The sequence below is a fragment of the Planococcus citri genome, chromosome 5 (assembly GCF_950023065.1).
Source record: "Planococcus citri chromosome 5, ihPlaCitr1.1, whole genome shotgun sequence".
Lineage (NCBI taxonomy): Eukaryota > Metazoa > Arthropoda > Insecta > Hemiptera > Pseudococcidae > Planococcus > Planococcus citri.
Genome location: NC_088681.1, coordinates 24,183,896 through 24,209,473, shown reverse-complemented (window position 1 = coordinate 24,209,473; position 25,578 = coordinate 24,183,896). Strand labels below are relative to the sequence as shown.

The following is a 25,578-nucleotide window of genomic DNA, read 5'->3' as shown; positions in this document are numbered from 1 at the left end:
GATCAAACAGACCAGAGTGACCCGGTGACCGTTATCATAGAAGCTCTCCTCTTTTACACATTTAAATGGAAACGCAAATAAAAGATAAAAAAAGGTATCGATAAGGCGCGAGCTCAGAAAATTCAACAGGTACTCGGGTAAATTATGTGATATGGAAACATTTATCCTACTGGCTACCTTTCACAATTCCGGTTTGGATATCTCATTTCAAAGCTTTATTTTTTTTCCTTTTGTAAATATTGATCCATTATTATCATTACAACTTAATAACCCAGCAGCACTGACATAGAATAATTTTTGACTTTTCCGAAATTCATTTATTCGTCAAGTAGGTACGCCAGGTTCAAGAATCACGTTTGTAGACTGTATATTGACCCTTATGAAATCTTTGATTGAGTTACCTTTGATTTTTTTCATCCCGGTGCTGCCGGAGATTATTTTAGATTCCTTCGTGTTAAAATATCATCAAAAAGTACTGTGGATAAAAAATTTATCCAAGAGTAAGAATAGGTACTAGAATATTAATTATTATTATCCGCCAAAAAGAAATCCAAACTCAAGAACTACATCCAAGCTCATGAAATTATTTAAACACCTAATTAATCAATTCAAATATTAAACAAATATTCAACATGAACTGTTGGTTTTGTAGGGGAATAAGGGGGGGGGGGAATCATTTGAAAAATACCAAATACCAAATGTAGCCTATGTTTGTAATTCATTCTACCATAGCACATTCTTGTAATTTTTGCGAACTTCGGACACAATCGCTGACAAAATGTGCTTTTGAAACAGATTAAAAATAATAGATCATTTTGGTCACGAGTGAAAACATTTTAAATTCATGAAGATGTGAGGGTCAATTAATTGTATTGCTTTAATTATACCTACCAACGATTTTTATCCACCTTTATCCTCATAAAAATTAATGAATTACAACATTCAAAAAATGAAAAAAGAAATCCATCGTCGAAAGGTCATATGTATTCATCCTTTACCTTATGCAACCAGTACGAAATTTAAGTTTCAATGGTATCACTCGCTTTTTAGGCCAAAAAGAATTGCGCATTTGGGTTTTTTACAATACCTACAAATACACGAGTAGGTATTTCACTTCCTTCTCACACTCTCTTTTCATTTTGTGACTCATCTATCTTGTACAATCTGTCGCAAATAATACAACAAACTTTCGTCAACCGAATAACGCGTAGCGTTGATTCTTTTTCAAAATAATGCATTATTATAATATGAAACCCGTGTACTTTTACCACGAGTATCTGCTCACTATACAGGTACAGGTACGTAATATACATGTGGCGCAGGAAACAGTTCAGCACTCAGAATGTAGAACTACTTGTTTTTAAAGGAAAATTTCTGACAACTTACCGGACTACTACGTCATTTGTTGTTATAATATCCACATTTGTTTATAAAAAAAAACACCGAATTAATATTCCAGTGCAATTGATGGTCGAGTATAGTTCGTATCTTCATTCGCACGAGTACTATTTCGTCGTTTTCGATTTATATTTTACGTATTTATTTTTTATTTAATTGTGCGGTGATAGTGATTATTTCGCGTTTTTGTTGTGTGTTTTTTTTTTTTTTTTTGGTACTTACAGATTATAACTTCGAAATGAATTATTTTGCGCGAAGTTTTCTATACTTGAGCTGTGTACATTTAGTTTTGTCTGAGCAAGGTTAGATACAACTCCTACTACCTTACTATAACGTCTCTACCTATATAATTATGCTTCTGTGTTGAGATTGCAGGTGTGTTACGTTTTATATAATAAGTTTTGATAATTATTATATCGACGTGCGAAGAAAATTTAGTTGAAGACAAAGAAACTGAAAATACTTTTTATGGAATGGGATCGCGTCTCATATAAATGTACCTATACGCTTTTTATAAGTCTACCAATCAGTGAATTTGAAATTTCTGTAGCTCCAAAATGGCAAAATGGGCTGCATTTCAAATTTTTAAGCTTTTTAAATTTTATTAAATTGTATCGATTCGAAAATTGAAAATTTTTGAAAAATCTCATAATAAGACATTTTTCGTTAGGTACCTTCTTTTGATCGAATTGTTCACATTTTTATTTAAAATTGAATTCTACTTTGGTATCTAGGTACCTACTTTATTCTTTATTATGATCATCGCCATAATGGAAAATTCAGTAAACATTCACTAGAGGATAATATAAAGCCCGAGGTGAAAATTAATTATGGATTGTTGAAAACTAATTAAGTAGCTCGAAAATTACACTGTGGCAATTAAAAGTTATAGAAATGTGACAATTTATTTTAGAAAATTTAGTAAGTAATATTGGATAGTTCAGTGTGTACCAATTCGGTAAACAAAATAGAAAGACTGCAGATGCCGATGGCGATATCGTGAAGCAATGACAGAATGGCATAAAGGTGCGACGAAAAGAAAGAATAAAAGTTGAAAGGATTCAAAATTTTTGAAATTTTATTCAGCACGAAATACTACATCAAAAACGCGTTCACTCCCCACTCTCCCGCGCTTCCAACACACAGAGTACCTACTTAGCTAATCAAATAGGTCTATAGGTACTTCCTCAGAGGTAATTAATCTTCCTCGGGGGTTATGGTCATATTGATATGGAGTAAATCCTTGATTTTATTTACAATTTGATAATGTTCTTTGATATTCGAGGAAAACCCCATCGTTACTTCCACCAAAAGTCATCAACACTCGTTGCAAACCGGTTTCTTTATTCTGTGGACCTTAACCTTATGATTATAAATTTTTTAGATCTAATAATACGCGCCGCTAAATCTTCAGTTATATATTTTAATATCGTGTTGGGTAAATAGCGAATTTATTTCATCGGTTTGTTAATTACATTGCGTAGACCTACTTCTACGCGTATATCGTTCAAAGTATCATTAGATTTTGTTAGGTTTTTGGGATTCCTCGAGCCTCAAGCTCGATGTAGAATATAACCCATTTCAATACATTATCTATTGACGTCAATTAGAACTAAAATTTACTAGTGAGTAGGCAAATTAAATTTCATTATGACGATGAAAATTATTTTTGTAGATTTTCTCAAAGATACGAATTTGTATTTTTCCATCGAAGTTAGACAACATTCAATTTTTATAACTGGACTGGGTATTAATAATTTGAGTAGGTCCTGCGTATATTTATTCGTAAATTATACCTAAATAATTTCGAAATTGGGTCTAAATACCCTGAAATAACTCGTTCATTCAATCTTGACGTGAGAAATCTATCGCGAATATTTGGAATATTTTTTTTAAACAGGTTTTCTCTTTCCATCTTGGGTTTTTTCTTTTCTTCGATGTATTTTTGCTAGAAATAAAAAACCCGATATTTCGTAAAGAAATCTAGGTTTTTATTGTTTTGCAAAAAATCATAATTTTTCCAATTCTGCAGGTACGAAATCAGTTGTATAATTAAATTTATTACTTTGCTCCTCCCCTAATATGCATATGAGATAGGCTTATTATTGGCTAATGACAATTTAGAATGAATCGTAGTATAGTTTTAATGAGCAATTTCATTCATTTATTTCTCATCCTCGGCCATTTAATATACCTAATATTGATAATAATATCTAAGTGAATAACATTCCCGCGAATTTATTCGACGATTCATCTATAATCGAATCGTTGGCTCTTCTCCAATTATAATTCCTTATACCTATACCTAGCTATTTCCTGACTGTTTAGGATTTATGAGTCTATGCTCACCAGAGTTGGGAATGCTCATTTGTATTTCGGCGAAAAAATATGGTTCATTCATCGAATACCTACTACGAATTCCTGTAACGTTATGAATGTTTTTACTATTGTGAAGAATACATAAATATGCTTACAAAAATACCATCTGAGGTTACCTACCTTATCGAAAACCATTGATTATTTACTCATATCTTTCGCTTTTTAAAACCGTTCGTCCCTTCTCGATATTTTGTTTACTAATAATCTGTTTGTGAGTATCTACATTAGTGCATATGTTAGTAGGTACTTCACTTATTAACTTATGAATGTAACTAATACTCGTATGTTTGTTTGGAATTTAATCTGAATTCATTTGTTTGAAGTTCATGTCGTGCTGTACATAACACGAAATTTTTTCATTGTTTTTATATGATAAATAAACTTTTTGGCCACTTCTTATCCAATTTAGAAACAGATCATGAGCTATTTTCATAATATTATCAGAGAGACTCTTTGGAATTTTATTCATAATCATTTTACAGTAAATAAGTTTTCAAAAGAAAAGACAAATTCATTTTTCCAAAATCGCACTTCCGTCTTATTGTTAACTAATCATGCAAATAGGTATCTAGATAATTCATTTTTCCTGTCAAATATTTTTCATAAAATAATAGATAACTCGACCTACGTAGGTGCTATTTTATCTGTAATTAGCCTTCTACTCTGTCTTTGCCATATTCTTCCAGGATGTAGATTTTTTCACGAACAATTGAACATGCAATAAAAACCAAGTGCTCAAGTTGCTCGTAAAAATAAAAAAAAATAAATCATTCGAATATCTTTACAAAAAATAGATATCTAGGTAATATGCAAGAGTGGCGTCTATCTGTCTACAATAAATCTAAAGTGTTAAATTTTTACTCCGGCATGACAGTGATTCACATCTCTCCTCGTGTCAATTAGTCATTCATGATATCAGAATTCCCTATATTCTTGTTGTCAATATACCAATTTTAATTCTCAGATTTCATCTATTTATGTAGGTACCCATTAGAAAAAATTCACTCTTGCAGTGTTGTAAGGTTGATAAATATCGAATTGTGAAAAACAAAATTGTAGATGATATTTATTATGATAAAATATGTTTATGAGAGAATTCTATACCTACCTAGTTGGATGCCAAAAGTTCAAAACAATGTGGTTTGCGGTGAATTTTGCATTTTAATATGTGGGTTTGGGTGAAGAAAGGGGTACGTTTACTGTAAAATCAGTAGGTATTCTGGTAGCTGGTGCGTGGTTAGGTATTGGTACTGGTGCGTGAAAATTATTTCATCAAATAAATTTATCTTGCATAAGACTACCTACTAATCACTTAAATTTTTCGAAGTGATTTTAATTGGGATTAAAAATAGCTCTCATCCCAAAAATAATACTCCAATTAATTAATCATGTAGTGAGTAAATACTCGCGTTTGACTAATTTATGATTTAAAAATAAATAGAATGAAACCTTTTAAGAAAGCAGAATGAACCTGTATACTTAATCAGGAGATGAGCAATATTCGATAGTGGTCAAATGTTAGTAATGATTCATTGATGAGTTCAACACACGAATCGCCATCAAACCTACTCATTTACAAGACCCGTACAAATAAACTACTCATCTAATTAAAACCACTGAATCAGTTATGTTTGGATTCAGAGATTAAAATAATTACCTACTAGATTTTTAACTGTGTTTGATAATTAAGAGTTTAGTATAAATTAGCTGTAGCTCGTTGGCTACCTATACAAATTCATGTAAATACTAATGGAAAATTTTAGGGAGAGCTCAATCCACTCTCTGTAACATTCTTTTATGGGTTTCCTCCTAATTCTTTTTCATCACTTATTTTTGATGATTTACATGAAAATACCTATGAAAATTTTTAAAATCTTTTTTAGCATTTTTCTAACAATTTATTCAAAAATCCGTACCAACTCATCTATTGTGTTACGAGGATCTTTCTGTTTTTCTTGGGGAGGGGGGGGGGATGGGGAGAGGAATTGGAAAATTTTTACCTTATCATACTGATTTTTAAAAAATTTGATTAGAGAGCTGAAACATTGTTTGCTAAGGTACTGTACCTATGTCTTTTAAAATCATATTTTTCATTTTTTTCCAGCGTTTTTGAACTAATTTTTGATAGATACGAAGAATTTAAATGATGTTTTTGGGTTACACTGAGCCACATAAATTTTGTGAACGGAGCTCTTTTCTGTTCTTAATTTTTCTAGTGCTTTAAACCTTTTTCAATGATGTTCGAGGCATGATTTTCTTTCTTTTTTTTGAAAAACTTTTGGGTAATGGTTATGTTACCTAATTAATTTAAAAAATGAGATTAAAATTGCACGTTAATCGATTTATTAAGTTGATAAATTAATTTTAAAATAGGATTAAAATTGCAAGCTAATTGAATTAAGTATGTAGTGGCCCAGAAAAATCTATCTACATAAATCCCTTAAAAGTTGCTGAATAAGCACAAATCAAAATGGAAGGCACTAAAGTTTTGTTTTGGTACCTACGTTTAAAGTTGCTAAATTTGAATTCCTATTCCTGGAAAAAATTAAAAACTCGATATGAAGTCTCCAGAACGCTTTAAAAGAGCTAGGTTAAGTTGTTTTCGAATTGGAGAGCAAGAGAGTTGAAATCAAGTCGATTGTTCCCATAAATTTGTATTGTTTAAAGCGGGGATGGGGGGGTCTGATAGGTATCTGAAATTTTCCTTAACACATTACTTAATGAATGAGTTTTTAAATTTCCAAAAATTTGTCAAAAATTTTCAAAAGAGAACGGGGGAGATTACCATTAGTCAATTTTGATCGAGAGCTGAAATATGGATCACTGAAAAACATGTCTCCCAGACTTCAGAACCAAATTTTGAGCAAACGATGTTAATTTTTCGATTTTTAGGCGAATTTTCAAAAAATGTGGTGTTAATTTTCTATAAAAAGAGGAAATATGTGAGGATAAAACGCTGAAAATCAGTTTATAATTATATATGTACTAAAGTGGTAAAGTCAACGATGATAATATGGAGCTGGGACTCCACGGATTCGTGTTCAGGGTAAAAAAATAGGTCAGTACACTAAAATTCAGATTCCCCCCCCGCATTTTCCTATTCGCTAATTTTTTGAAATTGACTGAAGGTCCAACCCCTTAGGAGGAAGAAGTTGGTTCATAGCTCATCTGATGGGAAATTTGATTTGGAACAACTTTTATAGACACCCCGGCCATTTTTGGGCTAGGACCACAATTTCGGGAGGTAGGGGTGAAAAACCTCTGAAAAATCTCATTGGGGGGCTAAAATCCACATTAGGGGGAAAAATCACTTGGGACAGGGCGGACTCCACGGATTCGTGTCCAGGGTACAAAAATAGGCCAGTATACCAAAATTCAGATTTCACCCCCGCAATTTCCTACGCAAATTTTCTTGAAATTGACGGAAGGTCTATCCCCCCCCCCATTAGGAGGACGATGTTGATTCATAGCTCATCTGATAAGAAATTTGATTTAGAACAACTTTTATGGACCCCCATTTTTGGGCTAGGACCACAATTTCGGGAAGTAGAGGCGAAAAACTTCATTGGGGGGCTAAAATCCACAATTGGGGAAGCTCACTAGAGACAGGTGGGAACACCAAGGATTCGTGTTTAGGGTGTAAAAATAGGCCAGTATACCAAAATTCAGCTTGCCCTCTAGGGTTTCCCTATGACCCCCTTTTTTCAGATAATTTTCTTAGTCTATTGCTATCTTATTTAATAACTTTCGTCTTTCTTCATGCAATTTCAAATCACTGGAGAAAATTCATCTGTTGCTAGAGGCTCGAGATAGGTTCGAATACGGTGGAAATCGATTTAAAAGGTCGACTTTAGGAGTAAGAAGAAGTTTCGAATAATTTTTTCCAAAAATTGACAATTTTGGAATTTTTTCAAAATTTTAAATTTCCAATTTGTACAGAAAATACACCTTTTAACTCGTCACCTCAGAAATACGATTCATCTGCCCTAATTAGTCGATTCGGAATGACGAACATATGCCAGGATTAAATTTTCATCCACCGTAGTTGATTACAAGTTTCCCTGATGAACCCATTTGAAATTGCTGGAGCCAAGTCAACTTTTACTGAAGGCTCTAAATTGTCTCGAAAATAGTGGCAATCGATAGAAGGCGACTTTAGGGGTTAGCAGAAGCTTGGATTGGTTTGTTCTAAAAATTAGATATCGATTTTGGAAATTTTGTAAAGTTTGAGCTTTCAAACTCGTAAAAAAATGGGCACACTTTTCAATCCGAAATATTGTCAAAAATTTGGACTTTTTATGAACTTTGTCAGAAAGCAAAATTTTTGGGCAATTTTAACAAAAAAAAAAAAAAAAAAAAAAAAATCGTCATTTTTGTCAAGAAAGAGGATTTTTTAGCCGATTTGGTTTGAAAAAAGTCAGATTTTTTTATGCTACGAGTATAACAGCAACATTTTTGAAGGAAAAAACAGAATTTTTGGTGGAATTCGGCGAAAGAGCAAAATTTTTGGAATTTTTGACAATACTGATTTCTTAGATTTTTTGACCAAAGAAAGCAGGATTTATGAATGATTCAGGCTAAAAAGCAAGATTTTTCAATATGTATTTCTGCCAAAAAGCAAGATTTTTCAATATTTCTGCCAAAAAGCAGGATTTTTAACAATTAAAAAAGAAAGAAGGAGAAAAATTCTTGGACATGTCCAAAGCTCCAAATCTCGTGAGATATGAAGTATGAGAATCTCCCCCTTCCCTTCCTTTCCCTTCCAAGTAGTCTTTAATGTTTAATCGTAAGTTGATAACCTCAAAATGTTGAAATCTGAAAACTAACCTATCTTTTTATTTTTTTTTTTTGCAGTCGCTAGCGTTGAAAATCGCTGCTACACGTCTAGCGGAGTAGAAGGAGTATGTCTGACACAGCAACAATGCCTCGCCTCACAATCCTCCAACGGCGCCAGTTCCTCCAAACACGAATCGATTCTGGAAACATGTCGAATCGAAAACGACGGCACACCGGTCATCTGCTGTATTCTAAACACCGCGAATAATCCCAGTGATCGAAAAGACGCAGATACTTCCTCGCAGGAAGATAATGACACATACACCTACGTCGAACTGGATTCTTCGCAAAACGGGACCAATAAACAGTCGAACGGCAGTAGTGAAATTGAAAGTAGATTTTTCAACGGTCCTAGGAAAAGGCAATACTACAACTACAACGTGTCGCCGTACCAGACACCAATTAGTAATAATCTGATCCCTCAGTACGATCCTGTATACAACGACGTGTACTCGTATCAGAATAAGAGACCTATTAATAACGTAAACAGCGTACCGAGTTATAACAGTTTCGCTGTCGAACCACCAGTCAATCAGCAGCCATACCCGTATAGACCTTCGAGCAATAATAATAATTATAACAACAACAATAATAATAATTACAACTCGTACAACACTCCGTCGCGTAATCCTACGAATCGACCTGTGCCAGCGAACAATAACCCTTCATCGTGGCAATCGCAGTCTCAAGCTTACTATTCGCAACAAACCACTCGTCGACCATCCTCGCCAGATGTGATATTTAAGCAAACGTCTAGCGGGTCTACTAGATTATCTACTGCTGCAAATAGATACGATTCGAATGGAGAATTTTGGCAGCCTGCGGCGCAACAGACTACTCAGAGAAGACAGGATGTGCAACCAGTTTGGGGCGAAGTTCCCGAATCTACTACTACGACCAGAGTTATTCGGACACCTAGACCTACTGAATCGTATCAGAATCAGAACCAGAACCAAAATCAGAATCAATACAATAACAACAATAATAATAGGCCGAGCAGTAATAATCAAAACAATAATCAGAATCAATACAACAACAATCAGAATCAGTACAACAACAACAATAATAATAACAACAATCAATACAACAACAACAACAACAATCAGTACAACAACAACAATAATAATCAGAATAATTATAATAGCAACAATAATAATCAGAATTCAAATCGACCTACCCAGCAACAAAAACGAATTAGCGAAGAAAGTAAGTGAGCATTTAGCGAACCTCTTTGATTTAGATTACCAAAGTACGTACCTATCTAGCTTTTATCATTCGGTGTTACGGCGCCGTTGTTTACTTATATATACTCGGCCGGAGATGGCCTGTAATATAATTTATGGCGACCGGGCGAGTTTAAAAGTATTAATTACGAATTATAAGTATCTATATGCTTATACAATGAGTACAAATACTACGTAAGATTTCGTATGTACGAAGTTCTCTGTAGAACCGGTTATTAGCATATTGTATAAATATACACCTAGCTAATGCGGATGATACGTAATTGACGCACACTTTTAAGCTATTACTCGCGATAATCATTCCTGCTACACTCTGAGCTACTGACTCGATTCTCAAGTCTTTGTCGTTCGTATCCAACAACTTCGTAGATACCTATTTTAAATCTGATGATGATGATGGCTTTCTTCTGACTAACTCAAGCATGCTAATTACCATACCTATTGCGTAGATAGGTGTAATAATGTCCCCAAGTAAACGCCCACGTTCAAAACGAAGTAAGTAATTAAAAGTCGACTGCTTTGTTTGAAGTTTGAATAGAAATTGAGACAAAATTTATGATCTTCAATTTCCCAATTTTTCTGAATTAAAACTTAAAACAGCATTCAACAATACACCGCCATTCTCTTGGACATAATTTTATGTAGGTAGGTAGGTAGGTAGGTCGCTGTACTTCATTTTCAATTTTTTTGAAAATCCAAAGACCATTTTTAATGAATATCTTGAAAATTGATTAAATTCCATTTTTCGACGTCACAAATCGATTGGTGGTGGTTTCAAATGTGATCAAAATTTGGATCTGATTAAATCTGGTCAAACCTAATTGGATCCCAGAAATGTGCGAATTTGTTCTAATCCTACCAGATCTATTCAAGTCTCCCCCCCCCCTCCAACTGGATTTTATCAGATCTGAAAAGATTCAATCCGACCAAAACTATTATCTGAGATCTGACTTCTTGACCAGAAATTGATCAAATTCTGATCCTATTACATATTTTCCGCTGGATACATGGATTTTCACACATTTGGTTTTTTTTTCAAGAACTACAAACATTAAAAATTTGCCGCAGACTCTCGGAAATAATTTCACAATATCACCAATCAATTTTACAAGTTGAAAACAGGGTGTATAAATTAAATTCCATTTCTTTACAGTTTCTACAAAATAATATTTTTTTCCACTTTTTTACATTAAAAATTTCTGAATACGAGTAAGTAGGTACCGGTACCTATTCAGAAAAATATTGTTGTTTTTTTTTATTGAGAAAAATTGTTTTATTTCTTGACCTTTAAATAGTCATCATTATTATTTTTTTTTTTTTGGTAGAAAACTGTATCTATCTACCTCCCTCCTTACTTTTTATTTATTTATTTTTTACTCAAGTACCTATTTTTTGTTTTTTTTTAAAAATGCCAGCTTTTTAGTTTTTTGTATTTTGAATCTTTATTAACGAGTAATTTGATTTTTTGGCCATTTCTTGAAATTTTAGAAATGTGTTTTCTCATATGTATCAAAAAAAAAAAAGAACATGTTTTTGATTATGTAGAAGTGCTTTTACTCTTGAAAAGTACTCAGCGAAAAATGATGAGATCTGATCAGATCCGTACATTCCATAAATCCAACTTGGGCTTGAAAAATTTAATGTCAAGCTGAAGTTCTATAATTTTTTTTTCATCTCAGCAAAATATTAAGTAAAATTGTGTTATCGGTTAAATTTTTTCATTCTTTTTTCTTTGATACCTATGAATATTATTTTGAAATCGATTGTGCTTCGTGCTTTCTTTTGAAATCAAAAAAATATTTTGAATTTTTTTTTATAAATTTTTATTTTTAAACTTTTTTAACGTGTAGATATCTTTTTGCTTTTTGTTTCGTTCTGTTTTTTTTCTTTTCTTTTTTTTTCTAAATATTGACGATTGAAACTTTTAAATACCTATTGAAAATTGCCTCTTGACTACCTACCTATTTCAAATTCAAATTCAAATTCTTTATTGTAGTCGACAGCTTTCGCTGTATTACAATGTCAGGGCAGTACATACAAAAATTTAGGTATTAATAGATACAAATAAACAAAGTACATGCCATTTTGCAAATATGTTACAAGTTAGATTAAGGTAAAAAAATAAAAATAAAAAATATAGAAAAACAATAGGGATAAAATAAACTCGAAGAACTGCTATCCATCTAGCTGCAGCATTTCTTCAACACTGTAGAACGCATATCTCTGTAACCAATTTTTAAGTTTATTTTTGAAATGTTTCTTTGATGGTATATTTTTTAAATCCTGTGGTATTTTATTATAAATTTTTGAGGCCATAAAATCAACATTGTTTTGCATGATTTTTGTTCTTAAATTTTCACCAATTGCCAAATTTTTAAATCGTGTTTCATAGGAGTGGGAAGGTACCTTTAGGTTAATTATTCCATTCTTTATCATAATACACAGTTGAAGTATGTACTCACATGGAGCTGGCAGTATGTTATTATCAATGAAGACAGATTTACAGGATTCTCTTGGATGTTTTCGAAACATGATTCTTAAAACCCTTTTTTGTATTAGAAGTACACGTTGGAGTTGACTGTGATTACCACCCCAAAGTGCTATTCCATAGCTCAGATTAGAATGAAATAGGCCGAAATATGCAAGTTTTAGAGTATGTGAGTGTGTAATTTCACGGAGTTGTCTTATTAAGTAGGTATAGGTGGAGAGTTTTTTGATTAAATGATCCACTTGGGTATTCCATTTCAAGTCAGAGTCTATTATGACACCTAAAAATTTAGTTGATTCAATTATGCTGTAAGTTTCAGTTATTGAGGAAGGTACCTTCCCAAATCCCATGTAATGTGTTTTATTCAAGTTGAGTATCATTTTGTTTGCTGAAAACCAAGCTATCAAATCATTTATGATGCCTTGAATCTGTTCACTATCAACACCTTCATTAATTTCTAGAAGAGCTGTTGTATCATCAGCAAATTCTGTGAGACTGTATCCAAAATAAGGTGGTAAGTCATTGATATAAATAATGAAAAACAGTGGGCCTAAGATAGATCCTTGAAGTACCCCTTGTTTAATAGGTTCTACATCAGAAAATGTGCTATTGTTGATTTTTACAATTTGAAATCTATATCAGATAGGTAGCTTTTGACCCAATCTAGTAGTATTCCTCTAACACCATATCTCTCCAGTTTTTCTATCAGAATTTTGTGGTCAACCCTATCAAAGGCCTTGGACAAGTCACAAAGAATTGCCAATAAACTTTTCTTATGTTGGAGACCATTCAATATCTCATGAACAAATTTATAGATTGCAGAAGTAGTATTCATGTTTTTCCGGAAGCCAAACTGGGATGGGTGGAGTAAGTTATGTTTTTCAAAGAAGGCTGCTAATCTTTTATGGAATATTTTTTCGAATACTTTGGAAAAAACTGGGGTAATTGATATTGGTCTGTAATTATTTAGTTTATTTCTCTCTCCATTTTTGAAGACAAGTTGAGGAATTTTACTGCCAAGAGTATTTTTTGATCTTAAAGTTCCTAGGAAAATAAATGTATTTTAAATTTCTCAAAGTTCCACAAAAAATAGAGTTGAAATATGTACCAACACGTGAGCTTTCTGCTCTCCTCACATTTTTGGCAGATGGTTCCGGAATGATATAAATCTCTAAAATCGAGTACCTAATACCTATCTGTGTGTTTATCCCTTGAAAGAAGTAAAGAAGGGAAGGAGACTCATGCTAAACCAAATGGCTGTTCTTTTGGGACATCTGTCGTGAAATGTGTCATATGTTTGTGTGCAAAAAATATATAGGTATTTTTTCTTTGTTAAAGGTCTCGCGCGATTAATTCGATTATTTTTTTTTGTAAATTTATTGCCTCTGACTTTCATACTCACAATCAGTTTCAATTTTTAGAAACTTGAAACTTTCAGCTGAAGTCGACACTTTTAAGTTTTTAGAAAAATGAAAGTCACATTTTAGCCTTTTAGGAACATCTGGAAAAAGTTTCTTTTCTTCGGTTCATTTTTCGAAAAAAAATTGAGAAAACGTACGTCCAAGAGCTGTAACCTACTGCGATTGCCCCGAAATAACTGAAAACTGGGACTGGCCTCAAAAGTTAGTATACATACCCCTATTTTAAAAACACTAGGTCTGCCAATCCGCAGCTGCAGCTTTAAAGCTTAGCGAAAGCTCAAAAGTTCAGGAAAATTGTGAACTTTTGAGCTTTCGCTGAGCTTTAAAGCAGCAGCTGCGGATTGACAGACCAAGTGCTTTTAAAATAGGAGTATGCATATTGTATACTAACTTTTGAGACCAGTCCCAGCTTTCAGTTATTTCGGTGCAATCGCAGTAGGTATAGCTCTTGGACTATAATATTAATTTACATCCCAAAAGTATACCTACTTTGGAAAGTAGAAACTTTTTTCGCTCCATCTCAATTCCTATAAGCTGAGCAGATACCTTCATTAGTTCTTGAAATAGCTAGTCTATTTTGTACTTTCTGATTGAAAACCGTACAAACCAAAATTTTTCATCTCAAAACAGTACCTATAATATTTATCCAATGATTACCAGACAGATTTACGATGTTGATTCCCAACATGGGTAGGTATCTATATAAGCTCGTTACTTCTGCGTATATACACTACACAATACATACACAACACATGTCCATCCTCCCTTCCCCTCGCCTCTTCAAGTCTTCACTAACCGCATCGCTGACGCTGCGAAATTACGAGTTTTTATCGCGCTACCATTTTGGTAATTTAATCCGTTCTCGATAACCGTAAATTAAATCTGGACTCAAATTACTATCATAATTTTTCGATTCTAAATTTAGGTATAGGTATAGCCAAAGGAGTGAAAATTCACGATTCACGATGTTCGTATTTAGTCGTCCCATGTCGAGTTTTCATTCAGATTTGTCTTCCTCTTACTTCCCCTTGTTTTTACCTACCTACTCTTTAAATCTGCCACTTGAGTGATGGAAAAGCTATAATTTTTCCGAGGCAATTAGGTATATCTTCAATGTCGTTTTGTAGGTAATATACTTATAGGTATAAGTACCTTCATGAAAACAACGTTGTCATTGCCCGAAATTTTATTAAGCATCGTATCTTTACTCGATATCATTTTAGTTGAATTGTCGAATATTTTTTCTCACTCATTACATGTCGTCTACCAGAAGCTGCGAGGTGTGAGAAAAAAAATAATAAAGGTGTAAGTGATATTCTCGATGTGGGTTTCAGGTTCAATCGAAAAAATAATGAATGATTTTTAAATCAAGTTCCTTTGAGAAAAAATCGATGAAGGTCTCACTCTGAAATTTTATGAAAATTTGCTTCCCATATACCTACCTAGCCTTCCAATAATTAAATCGGTGATGATTAATTTTTTATCAAATTTAAATTAGCAAATTCTGTAATTTAACTTAGAATTAATCTACAATAGGTAAACGATATTCTAACGATATTCTTTCGATGTTTTCTATTTTTACAGAATGCGCCGAGTATTCGAAAATTGTCACCACAAAAGTATCCGCTGTTCCTCTCTCAATTGCTACTCAGGTTGCAACCGTAGAAAAGGAAGATTGTCCTTATAAACCTCTCACTTTGATTGTCGGCGGCAGTAAAGCGTCCTTGGGAGAGTTTCCACACATGGTAAGTTATAGATACTATCTTATTAAACGACAATTTTCAACCGCGGAATTACACGCAGAAAAACGTACCACGTTTTTTTTTTTTTTTTTTTTTTTTTGTAAACCGTGTGTTCGACTTCCGAGTTTAGAAAAGTTGCATTTCAAGATCTTTGAAAAAGTTGGGAAAAATTGTTTCATTTCACTCGCTAGGTACATTTTTTACTCTCGATCAGTACGATCAGAATCCATAAAATGTCTTAAACTCTCTTTACAATTCAATATTCAAAATTTGTTCAGTTTTTTACTGAATTCATTTTGCAGATCGTAAAAATGATGCTTATAATTTCTTACTTACGTTTTGGTTTTCAGGCTGCTCTGGGTTTCAAACGAGGCTCAGCTATCGAATACAGTTGCGGTGGAACGTTGATTAGCGAAGAACACATACTAACTGCCGCTCATTGTATTAAAAGTGCATTGTAAGTAATACACGATTCGATTGAATTGAATCATTCGAGTTCCATCGTACATGGACGTAATTAATCGAATACTCGGTTACAGGGGAGATCCGGTACACGTCAGGCTAGGCGATTTAAATCTAGAAAAAGAAGATGACGGAGCAGAACCGGAAAATGTGGGTATTCAGCAAATATTCGTTCATCCTCGATACAAACATCCTCAACTATACCACGACATAGCCGTCATAAAATTAAGTCGCAAAGTTCATTTGACTAAAAAGCTTCGACCAGCTTGTTTATTTCCGGTTTTCGATGTTGGTGTACAACAAGCCTTAGCCACCGGATGGGGATCGACGAATTACGGTAGGTAGATAGGTTGACCATTGACACGATGTGTTCCAGTTCTACGGTTTTTTTTCTTCTTCATCTTTCGCATCGCATTAATGTTAATTATTTTTACGTAGGCGAAACAGCTAGCGATGATTTACTCAAGGTGGTTTTAAATATAATCGATAATAAACAGTGTTCTTCTCTATACGGAACTGATACCAAGCTTAAGAATGGAATTACCAACGATATGTTATGCGCCGGAGAACTCTCCGGTAAACGAGATACGTGCCAAGTACGTAATGCATAAGAACTACATACATAGGTACTTATACCAAGGTGTGGCGTTTGTTTATTAATATTTAATTTTTACAGGGAGATTCCGGCGGCCCTTTACAGTTCGTTTCTCCTACGAATAAATGTTTACATTACGTTATTGGAATCACGTCTTTCGGACGATCGTGCGGTGTTGCAAATTCGGCCGGTATTTACACGAGGGTATCGCAGTATATTGACTGGATCGAAAGCGTTGTGTGGAATAATTAAGACTTTGTAAAAAAACAAAAATACCTCTTTCTCTCTCTATCATCTCCTCTTATATTGTAAAGAGAAGAACCCAGCCTGGAATTGTAAATTTTGAATCAATTGTTAGTTTTTTTTTTTTTACTATAAAGCATTTCAAAACTAAAGCTAGTCATTATTAACTTTAGTTGTTTAAATTATTGTACGTGTTAAATGTAACTTTTTATTTATCTATGTGCCATTTTTACGATTATAAAAATTTAAAAACGATGAAAAAAAAATAATAAAAGATTTTTTTTAAAATATAAATTACATTCTTGACTAGAACGATTGAGCCGATGGTATTTATCGTAATGGTATAGTAAAATTACTGATGTTTAAGTTGGAAGAAATTACTCCATTCCGATTCGGTGGAATGAATATTCGGCCAAATGATACCATCGCCGAATGGTTGATGAGCCGAGGGGAATACGACGTGTCTCCAAGACCTGTAGGTTACAAAGTATTACGAGTTGAATCGACCAAAGGGGAAAAAAATTATGTTGAAATCAAGTAAAGTAATAGTTGTTCACCTTCCAGATCCGTTTTCGATGCCAAAGAAAATTGTCCAATTTTTATAGAATCCGAAATCGTAAGGATTTACATAAACCTAAAAATAAATTACATATTAATTCAGCGACATTTAATTTAACCACTGTAAAGAAACGACTTGGAAATTAAATTCACCTTGTTTCGATCTGCGTATTTTTTACGTTCAGTTTCATTAATATGTTTTTCGATGCTAGTTTCGCCTTTAGAAATCATTTTGAAATGATTCACCAATAAAGTACCTATGGCGATGGCTACTCCTGAAACGAGACGAAAATAAGGCAATAAAAAATAAATCTCTCGTAGGTGAAATTTTTTCGCACATGTAAACAACCTAAACAAATGATTGCGGTAAACAGGATTGCTCGACGTCTCAACGATTTATACTTCTCTTCGGAAATCACATAGTCACTTTCAGCCCGTGTAGGTTCTACGACCCATTTGTCCTGTCGTGGAAATATTCCAATAATTAATATGCGTTTATAAAACTAACCGCGAGAAGGAAAAAAAACGAGCAGATGTGAAAACCGCAAGACTCACTTTGGGTAAAGAAGTATTAACTTGGACCGGATAACCGTAGAGATCTTGTTCTTCGCCGGAGGACATGAAATGCAACCAAACCTCGTTGTAAGCGATTTCTACTCCGAATGTGATCAGAAATAATACGCTTATTTCTATGTACACCATGAACATAAAGAAGTATCGACGATTAAAATGGCCCACGCAATTATTCAACCAAGCTTTTAGAATAACTTAAGGAAAATTCCATGATTTATGCGCGGATTAAGACCTATTTTTTTTTCAATTTGAAATGAAACGAATCGAAATTGCATACGTAAAGGATACGACAATGATGATCCATTTGTAATATGCAAAGATTGCACACTGAGCAATGATGAGTTCGATGTGGTTTAGGTTGTATACATTTTTTACAAATACTGGCGACAAACTCGAAAAATGTGTTCTGCAAAAATCATAATGTAATAATTATGGAAATATGTGAAAACCAAACCAAACTAGTCCAGTGATCATGAACACTTGACACATACATCCGGAGGATATCCAGGATTACACGCAATACCCAAGTAGTAATGAAAGGCGCAGTTGATCATCAACCAGTTACCAATTATCAACAACAATACCGCAGCTGTAGGATTTTTTTCCCACCAAAATGGCAATCCTATCCAGTAACTTATCACTGTGATGCATCCCATCAGCAAGCAACATAACACTACGAAACTCTATCGAAAAGAACGAAAATTAATACGTTTAATAATTAAACCTTAAATTTAAAAAGTACAACAGGTTTACTTTTCCGAGCTTTCCGGCGTAATTATCGATGAACCAGAATACCGGTGAAAGAGCAACATCAAACACATAATCCCAATTACATTGCTCATTGTAAAATAAGCTACCGACGTATATTCTAATGATGTCCTTCTTGTTAGCAATCCACGCCCTGATACTGAAAAAAATTCAATCGTTTTAAAATACGTATGAGATGAAAAATAATAAGCTGAAAAAGTCGAGTAGTTGAAATCAGTACTTCATCATTCTGTTGAGGTGGAAATTTGATCGACGATGTAAACCGACTCAGCATTATGACCTTAAACGATCCAACAATTAAACCACTGCCAATATCATTTATTTTAATGCAAAACTTCCAAAAAAACCACAAAAATCCATTCTGAAATTCCAGTTATCTCATCATCAGCTGTTCAAAAAGCTCAACTTTCGAAAAAAAACTTTGATAAAAAAAACAAAAAAACACTTTTTTGGCTTTGTTTTTCAACGATTTTTGGCAACATTGCAACTTTCACAACGGAAACAATGCTGCCTGTTTAGGTTACGCGTCAAGCTGAATTAAAACGCCATAAAATTTTGTTGATGACGCGTTTATAGTTTACAAACACAAAAACGTAAACAAGTCCACGAAACCGCGTTTAATTTGAAAAAAATGCCTACTTTATTTTCTAATAAATGTACGTGGATTTTTTAATTTGAAATGCATCGTGATATTCATTTCGTTCCTATTTTTCTCTCTAATAACTAATCATTCCGCTATAATAAAATTTTAGTCATTTAACACAATGGTTACTACGCGTTCCAAGTCGTCCAGAGGTGTCAGCTCAGAAACGACCGTTAATGATAGCTCAATACTTTCTAACAGATCAATTAATTCTAAATCAAAAAAAGTGAAAAGTTCCAAGTCAAATGATGGCTACTCTAATTTGATAATTTTCATCTCATTATTACTGGATTTGTTCGCGTTCACTATAATCCTTCCCATACTCCCTCGTCTGCTGAATTACTATCAAGAAAATGATTCGGAAAATGGATTATATTCTACCTTACACAAGAGAATTCTTCAGTTCCAGAAGATTACTGGTATTCCGGAGAATGTCAATGTCGTATTGTTCGGAGGTTCGTTGTACAATACAATTTAGTTCCTCGACGACGAAGAAACACTTTAATACAGTTTATGTGGTTTATTCTTATAGGTGTCCTAGGTTCGATGTTCTCCTTTTTACAGTTTTTAGCTTCGCCGATTATTGGAGCATTCTCAGATGTTTACGGCCGTAAAAAAATCATTTTGCTATGCTTAGTAAGTAGTGAATCGAGCTAAATGTATTCGGCAAATGTTCAGAAATACTAAATTGTTGTCTATTTCAGGTGGGCTTAGCTTTATCGTATTTCTTATGGGCAGTATCGACGACTTTCTTGCTGTTCGTTATATCCAGAATAATCGCCGGTATAAGTAAAGGAAATCTTAGTTTATCGATGGCAGCAATGACTGATATATCTTCACCGGAAGATCGTGGATCTGGAATGGTAATTACTCATTAGATGATTCGAGTATACGATGCGTTGAAGTATTTTATGAATTGAGAACTTCATTTACAATCTAATGTTTTCAGGCTCTGATTGGTAGCGCTTTCTCTATCGGATTTGTAATCGGACCTCTGATCGGTGTACAATTCACCAACCAGACTCCTTTCCAAAAACAGGACATATTATGGTTCATGCCAGCAGTTATTGCATTTGGCTTCATCTTGGCTGATATTATTTTCGTACTGCTGTTTTTCAAGGAAACTTTGGCCGAGGTTAGCGAAAAATAACTAAATATTAATCATCATTTCGTGTATTTCATTCGTGCTTTTTTTCAGCAAAAACGAATGAAATCGATTGTAGATAGTCTGCGACAAGCGTTCAGTTACATTAATCCCGTAGCTATATTCCGGTTCAGTCTAGTAAAAGGAGTCCCTGCAAAAGGTATTAATTCGAGTCGATATCTCTAATAACTTTTTTTTTCTTGGTGTTATCTTACGAGTATGTTTTTTTCCTGCGTCAGATTTAAGATTTCTGAGAACATTGGGCGCTATCTACTTTCTATATCTGTTTATCTATTCCGGGTTGGAATTCACGCTGACGTTCATTTTATATCACGAGTTCGATATGGAACCGAAACAAGTGGGTTTGATATATTGTTGTATCGGTATCACGATGGCTCTTCTACAAGGAGGCGGTGTAAGGAAAATACCCGCTCAGTCGATACGTAAATTCGCTTTATGGGTGAGTAGACAATAGATAATATTCATGGAGAGATACGTAAGTTGAACTAATTAACAATAAATCCGTCTTTAGGGATTGCTGTTGACTATTCCTTCATTCTTTTGCGTTGGAGTCGCTGGAAAAAATGTTTATATATTATTGGCTGGTATTTTCCTCTATTCTGTCGGTGAGTACTATATTCCTCCATTCTTGGTGGGTTTTTTATGCGATAATTCAAATTTAAATTATGTTCGGCAGCTACATCGCTCGTGGTTCCATGTATGACTACATTGGCGTCAAAACATGGTACAGCTTCTCAAAAGGGAACAGTATTGGGTGTTTTCAGATCTCTAGGATCTTTCGGTAGAGCTCTAGGACCACTTGTGACGTCGATAGGTAATTATTTTCTGTTTAGAAATATTTATTTCACTTGTCCATAGATGAAAATTGATCATTTATTATCTTCGATCAAATATGATTCATTTCCCTCTCGTTGATTTATTTCTTCGGTACTTCAAATATTCGTTTATACGTATTTTGTAATTAATATAATCCCTTTTGTTCTGCAGCTTATTGGAGTTTGGGATCACCAATTACGTATTGTGTCGGTGGTGGATTGTTATTGATTCCGTTTTGTTTGATGCAGTTCAAACTTGAAGGGAAAACGTAATATTTTAATATTCGTGTATTCGAGAATTTCTCTTTATTTTCAACTTATGTACGATAATTTAAGTAGTAGAATAGAATGGAGGAGATTGGAATTGTAAGCAACTCGGTTATTCTCGTTTTAAAGACGTGAAAAATACTCTAAAAACGCTCCAAAGTACTAATTATTCGTTCAAAATTCTGCACCAGAGAAATACGCCGGTGAAAAGGTGGGCTCTTGTCTCCTTTTGGAGATAAGAAATAGGAAATTGTTGATTTTGATTCAGCTGTCTCAAGTGTTCGGATTTGTATTGCAATTGAACTGGTTTTTGGCTCTGATTTCAAGATTACACCCATTCTGTTTCTTCAAACATGAACTTGAGATTTTACGATTGTAAAGTCAGACTGAAATCATCAATTTACAGACCAAAGTCTTAATAATTTACTAGATTATGGTGAACTGGTACCATATGTTTTTTCAAAAATAATGAATCAAAATCAGCAATTTTCACGTCTGCTATTGCGTGCAAAATGGACATTATCAATTGGTATTTTGGACCTTTCAAAGGTCAAGATTCATACCATTCGCTGTTCATGAACAATCAAAACAAACAAAAAGGTTGATCGAGTTCATCTCAAACATTCCAAATGCACTCCTCGTTTTGTAAATTGTATTTTTGTGTATTTATTTATTTGCAAGAGTTTGTTTTGTGATACGGCCGATTTTAGTGCCTTAATCATGTGAATATCACTTAATCAAATAGGGACTTAATTTTAACGTGTTTTATTATTATATTAATCGTAAGGACGTAAAATATTGAATTGATCTTCATAATTATTGCATTTTTATCCTCTAGTTGAACTTCGTAATATTTTATGTGTTGCATTTTAATGTCAAATTTTAATGAAAATAACGTAGGTGGTCGATGAAGTTAGTCAAATCCTCTTTTGCTAGATATAGAAAAATTATCTCGTCGCTTTCCTTAGTAAAAGTGAAACTGTAAATTTGATGTTCATTATTCTTCATTTGACTACCTTTTTCCAGCTGCGCTTCTATGATATCAAATATTTTAATTAGTTATACTGTATAAAGTGTATTTTTTGTTGTTATTGTTTTCTACAAGAATTTTTTTATACAGTATTCCAAGATTGTGTAAATAATGGCGCCTAGAGTACATAATAATATACGTACTAAGTTTCCAAAAAATATAGTTTTTAAGTAGGTACTAAGTACTTTAGCTAATAAAAGGTGGCAGGAAGGGGTACGTTTTGTAATTATTTACATTTTTATTCACTCAGCACTATTCTTCCTGCGCATTAATCTTAAGCAAATACTTAATAAGTGTGTTCTATTTTTGATTTTATCTACATAATGATCGCATTTATTCCGGTGGCGAAATCAAATTGTTCACGTTGCATTTTAAAATCGAAATATATCAAATTTTGTGTGTGTTCTCATATAGTTTATTTTATTTGATTGCAACTCGCATCTGGTTTTCAAATAACATTCCTGATAACTGATAACTTACTCTTCGTGTTACTCACGTTTTTCAATCGTTAATGGTTCGTTGTTTGATTATCCATGTTGGCAATAAGTAAACATCGAATGCAGAACAATGCGTTCTTAGAAATGCAATATTGACAGATAGCTTCCCCTCAGCTGTAGGTAAATTTCATTATTAAAAAAGAAAACTGAACTTTTTACTCAACTTTTCTTAATAGTAGTAAATAAATAAATTAATATACAATGAGATTTCATACAACTTATATATCGATCGTTTGTCATAAAGTATACGATTAAAGATGGCTTTAAAATGGTATTGAAATACATGTGATTTTATATTACTTAACTTTTATGTTTCATATTCCAACACTCTAGAGTCGATTCAAATTTCAACTAACATGTATACATATACAATAACAAAGGTAAATTAAATATTTTCGTAACAAAAAAAAAATAAAGAAATAATTATCTTCGATAATTTAAAATAATAAATAAAATAATGATAGAGTGAAGTACATTAATAATACGAATAAGAAAACAATTAAAATACAGCATTCTTAATGCAAACAAGAATATAATTACACAACTCGTGAAATAGCAATACGCGCCAAGCACGCATAAAATATCACGACGACGGATGAAAATTCGATTTTTAAAAAAATGCTCAAAAATTGGCTAAAATATCGCGTTATTTTTTTCATTTTTTAAATTCAGTATGTATTAAAACGGAATGAAAAAATAATAATAAAAATCACATAATAATAATAAATTTTATAAACGAAACATACAAAATTGCTAAACGATATCAATTCCAAAATGGGCACATTTTGTTTGTTACGAATCTTGACGATTTCTGATTTAAATTTCTCAGTAACTGGATCGACTCGAAAAAACAGCGTACATATGCGAAATGTGTGAGATAAAATTCAATCTGTTTTAAAAGATACATAAACATGATAAAATTGAAAAACAATACTAAGGCGTCTTTTTTCGGATTAACTAACAAAATGATAAAAATAAAAGTACGTTTAAAATGTATACATACATAGCGTGTAAATAATTTTATATGTTTGACATGGAGAAAAAAAAGAAGAAAAATAATACAAAAAAATCCAAATCGAACATTGCAATCAAAACAGAATATAAAATGTACGTATATAAAATTATTAAGGATTGGGAAACTGTTTCAATTAAAATTCTATACGGTTTTAAGAAGTGGTTCGTATTTTACCCGGTACGTAATTTTTATCGATAACTGATTCGTGCAAAAACATGTGTAAACATCTTTCATTTTGGGCTAGCGGATGTCCTGCAACTCTGTAAAGAGATAACGCGAATATTAATGACGAATACAGCTAATCGTACACGAGTACAGATGTACGGTTCGTGCTTTTCTAATGATACGAAAAAAAAATACTCGAATTATTCATTGGGAATTTACTTGTTAACGAAACTCTCTAATCCTTTTCTACGTTCTTCGATAAAGTCTTCTTCGAATATTCCGTCATCGCCTCTAAATGGCATCTGTCTTTTCCAAGCTTTTCCCGGTAAAGGTGGTACGACAATCTAACAAAGAAATCACGTACGGTTAGTTACATATTTAGAATAAAATAACCACCGGAAATAGTTCATTGAACGAAAACTTACTTTACTATCTCTTTCCAGTTCAGATCGTAGCCATTCGAAATCGCTGTATCTTCGACGAACACTCGATTCTTTCACTTTGAAAACTGGTAAATTTGTCTGAAATAATGAACCGTAACGGTCAATCGACGGATATACTATCATGATGAAACTACATAATACGTAATACTACGAGATTCCTCGACCCGAGTAAAACTTGAGAGTAATTAACACTCTACCTTCATTCGAATTTCGTAATCCGTGTAGCGCTTTTTGGCGACTCCGTGTGTGATGGGATTAATTACGTCTATTTCCAAGAAATTGGCTGGAGCAGCATACGCATCATCCAAAGTCTGTTTCTTAACATTTAATCTTCTAGTCGCATCTGCCGTCGTATCAACCATATTTCTGCTTTGATAACCGCGAGTACGAGTGAAAAGAATAAAAGTCAACTTTCAAAACAGTCGATGAAACCGAACGAATATCGACTCGAGATTGCTTTACGAAACTTTAAGTTCAACTGACGAAGAGAATTCGAAAAAATTATTCATTAATGATCGCAGACGAATACTTTCTTCTTTCTCATTATCAGATAGCGCAAAAAACTACGAAGATTTTTGATGACAAGCAGAACAGGAAATGGAAACAAAAAAAAGGGTTCTGCCGTGATCCCGTCATGAAACAAGGCGGGGAAATCGAGCGGGGAAACTGAAAAACGTAAAATTCAAGAAATTCCGTAAAAACGTGAGAAATTACCGGTAATTACCAATTTATTGCGGATATTCGTCGCGTGATCTGTGACAATACTGCACGAAAAAGCCAAATTTTAAAAGTCAGAAAGTCAATAAAATTTTTTATTTTTGTTTTTGTTTT

General features: G+C 33.3%; 5 protein-coding genes across 6 annotated transcripts in view; 2 read left to right on the top strand and 3 right to left on the bottom strand.

Annotated features, from left to right (window-relative positions):
- Positions 1–15,978, bottom strand: part of LOC135848661 (uncharacterized) — a 44,143-nt gene extending 28,165 nt beyond the window's left edge. The window contains exon 1 of the mRNA XM_065368614.1: positions 15,845–15,978. The gene's annotated coding sequence lies outside the window, so the exon portion shown is untranslated. The remainder of the gene's footprint in view (positions 1–15,844) is intronic.
- LOC135848665 (homeobox protein 5-like) lies at positions 1,364–17,102 on the top strand. The gene is made up of 7 exons (XM_065368624.1): positions 1,364–1,700; positions 8,632–9,819; positions 15,351–15,511; positions 15,859–15,965; positions 16,048–16,307; positions 16,409–16,566; positions 16,647–17,102. The coding sequence occupies exons 1-7, from the start codon at positions 1,637–1,639 to the stop codon at positions 16,815–16,817; spliced, it is 2,109 nt and encodes a 702-aa protein (XP_065224696.1). The 5' UTR covers positions 1,364–1,636; the 3' UTR covers positions 16,818–17,102.
- LOC135848670 (palmitoyltransferase ZDHHC16B) lies at positions 17,003–19,126 on the bottom strand. Its single transcript, XM_065368631.1, has 9 exons — positions 18,928–19,126; positions 18,693–18,846; positions 18,431–18,622; positions 18,228–18,345; positions 17,922–18,121; positions 17,716–17,827; positions 17,520–17,641; positions 17,366–17,442; positions 17,003–17,281 (listed from the first exon to the last, which is right to left on the bottom strand). The coding sequence occupies exons 1-9, from the start codon at positions 18,933–18,935 to the stop codon at positions 17,161–17,163; spliced, it is 1,104 nt and encodes a 367-aa protein (XP_065224703.1). The 5' UTR covers positions 18,936–19,126; the 3' UTR covers positions 17,003–17,160.
- Positions 19,127–19,289: 163 nt separating this feature from the next.
- Positions 19,290–23,036, top strand: LOC135848667 (major facilitator superfamily domain-containing protein 10-like). The gene is made up of 9 exons (XM_065368626.1): positions 19,290–19,805; positions 19,883–19,986; positions 20,055–20,213; positions 20,300–20,485; positions 20,549–20,654; positions 20,734–20,954; positions 21,027–21,120; positions 21,192–21,329; positions 21,503–23,036. The coding sequence occupies exons 1-9, from the start codon at positions 19,472–19,474 to the stop codon at positions 21,601–21,603; spliced, it is 1,443 nt and encodes a 480-aa protein (XP_065224698.1). The 5' UTR covers positions 19,290–19,471; the 3' UTR covers positions 21,604–23,036.
- A 235-nt stretch (positions 23,037–23,271) lies between these two features.
- On the bottom strand, positions 23,272–25,359 carry Snx3 (sorting nexin 3). 2 transcript variants are annotated; one of them, XM_065368634.1, is made up of 5 exons: positions 24,945–25,359; positions 24,730–24,825; positions 24,524–24,648; positions 24,314–24,399; positions 23,272–24,013 (listed from the first exon to the last, which is right to left on the bottom strand). In XM_065368634.1, exons 1-5 carry the CDS (start codon positions 25,107–25,109, stop codon positions 24,009–24,011), a joined length of 477 nt encoding a protein of 158 aa, XP_065224706.1. In that variant the 5' UTR covers positions 25,110–25,359; the 3' UTR covers positions 23,272–24,008. The 2 variants fall into 2 exon arrangements, with proteins under 2 accessions (XP_065224706.1, XP_065224705.1); XM_065368633.1 differs by having other exon boundaries at positions 23,272–24,399.
- Positions 25,360–25,578: the final 219 nt, after the last annotated feature.

What these genes read in the sequence shown, in the direction of transcription:
- LOC135848665 (XM_065368624.1), top strand. Translation starts at nt 1,637, where the DNA reads ATGAATTATTTTGCGCGAAGTTTTCTATACTTGAGCTGTGTACATTTA. An exon ending in AAAACGAATTAGCGAAGAAA is followed by an intron (nt 9,820 to 15,350) that starts GTAAGTGAGCAT and finishes CTATTTTTACAG; the next exon opens with AATGCGCCGAGTATTCGAAA. An exon ending in ATGGGGATCGACGAATTACG is followed by an intron (nt 16,308 to 16,408) that starts GTAGGTAGATAG and finishes ATTTTTACGTAG; the next exon opens with GCGAAACAGCTAGCGATGAT.
- LOC135848667 (XM_065368626.1), top strand. Translation starts at nt 19,472, where the DNA reads ATGGTTACTACGCGTTCCAAGTCGTCCAGAGGTGTCAGCTCAGAAACG. An exon ending in AAAAGGAGTCCCTGCAAAAG is followed by an intron (nt 20,655 to 20,733) that starts GTATTAATTCGA and finishes TTCCTGCGTCAG; the next exon opens with ATTTAAGATTTCTGAGAACA. An exon ending in TATTTTCCTCTATTCTGTCG is followed by an intron (nt 21,121 to 21,191) that starts GTGAGTACTATA and finishes TATGTTCGGCAG; the next exon opens with CTACATCGCTCGTGGTTCCA.
- Snx3 (XM_065368633.1), bottom strand. Translation starts at nt 25,109, where the DNA reads ATGGTTGATACGACGGCAGATGCGACTAGAAGATTAAATGTTAAGAAA. An exon ending in ATTACGAAATTCGAATGAAG is followed by an intron (nt 24,826 to 24,944) that starts GTAGAGTGTTAA and finishes TCATTATTTCAG; the next exon opens with ACAAATTTACCAGTTTTCAA. An exon ending in AACTGGAAAGAGATAGTAAA is followed by an intron (nt 24,649 to 24,729) that starts GTAAGTTTTCGT and finishes TTTCTTTGTTAG; the next exon opens with ATTGTCGTACCACCTTTACC.
- LOC135848670 (XM_065368631.1), bottom strand. An exon ending in TTAATACTTCTTTACCCAAA is followed by an intron (nt 17,828 to 17,921) that starts GTGAGTCTTGCG and finishes TTTCCACGACAG; the next exon opens with GACAAATGGGTCGTAGAACC. An exon ending in TACCGCAATCATTTGTTTAG is followed by an intron (nt 17,642 to 17,715) that starts GTTGTTTACATG and finishes GTCTCGTTTCAG; the next exon opens with GAGTAGCCATCGCCATAGGT.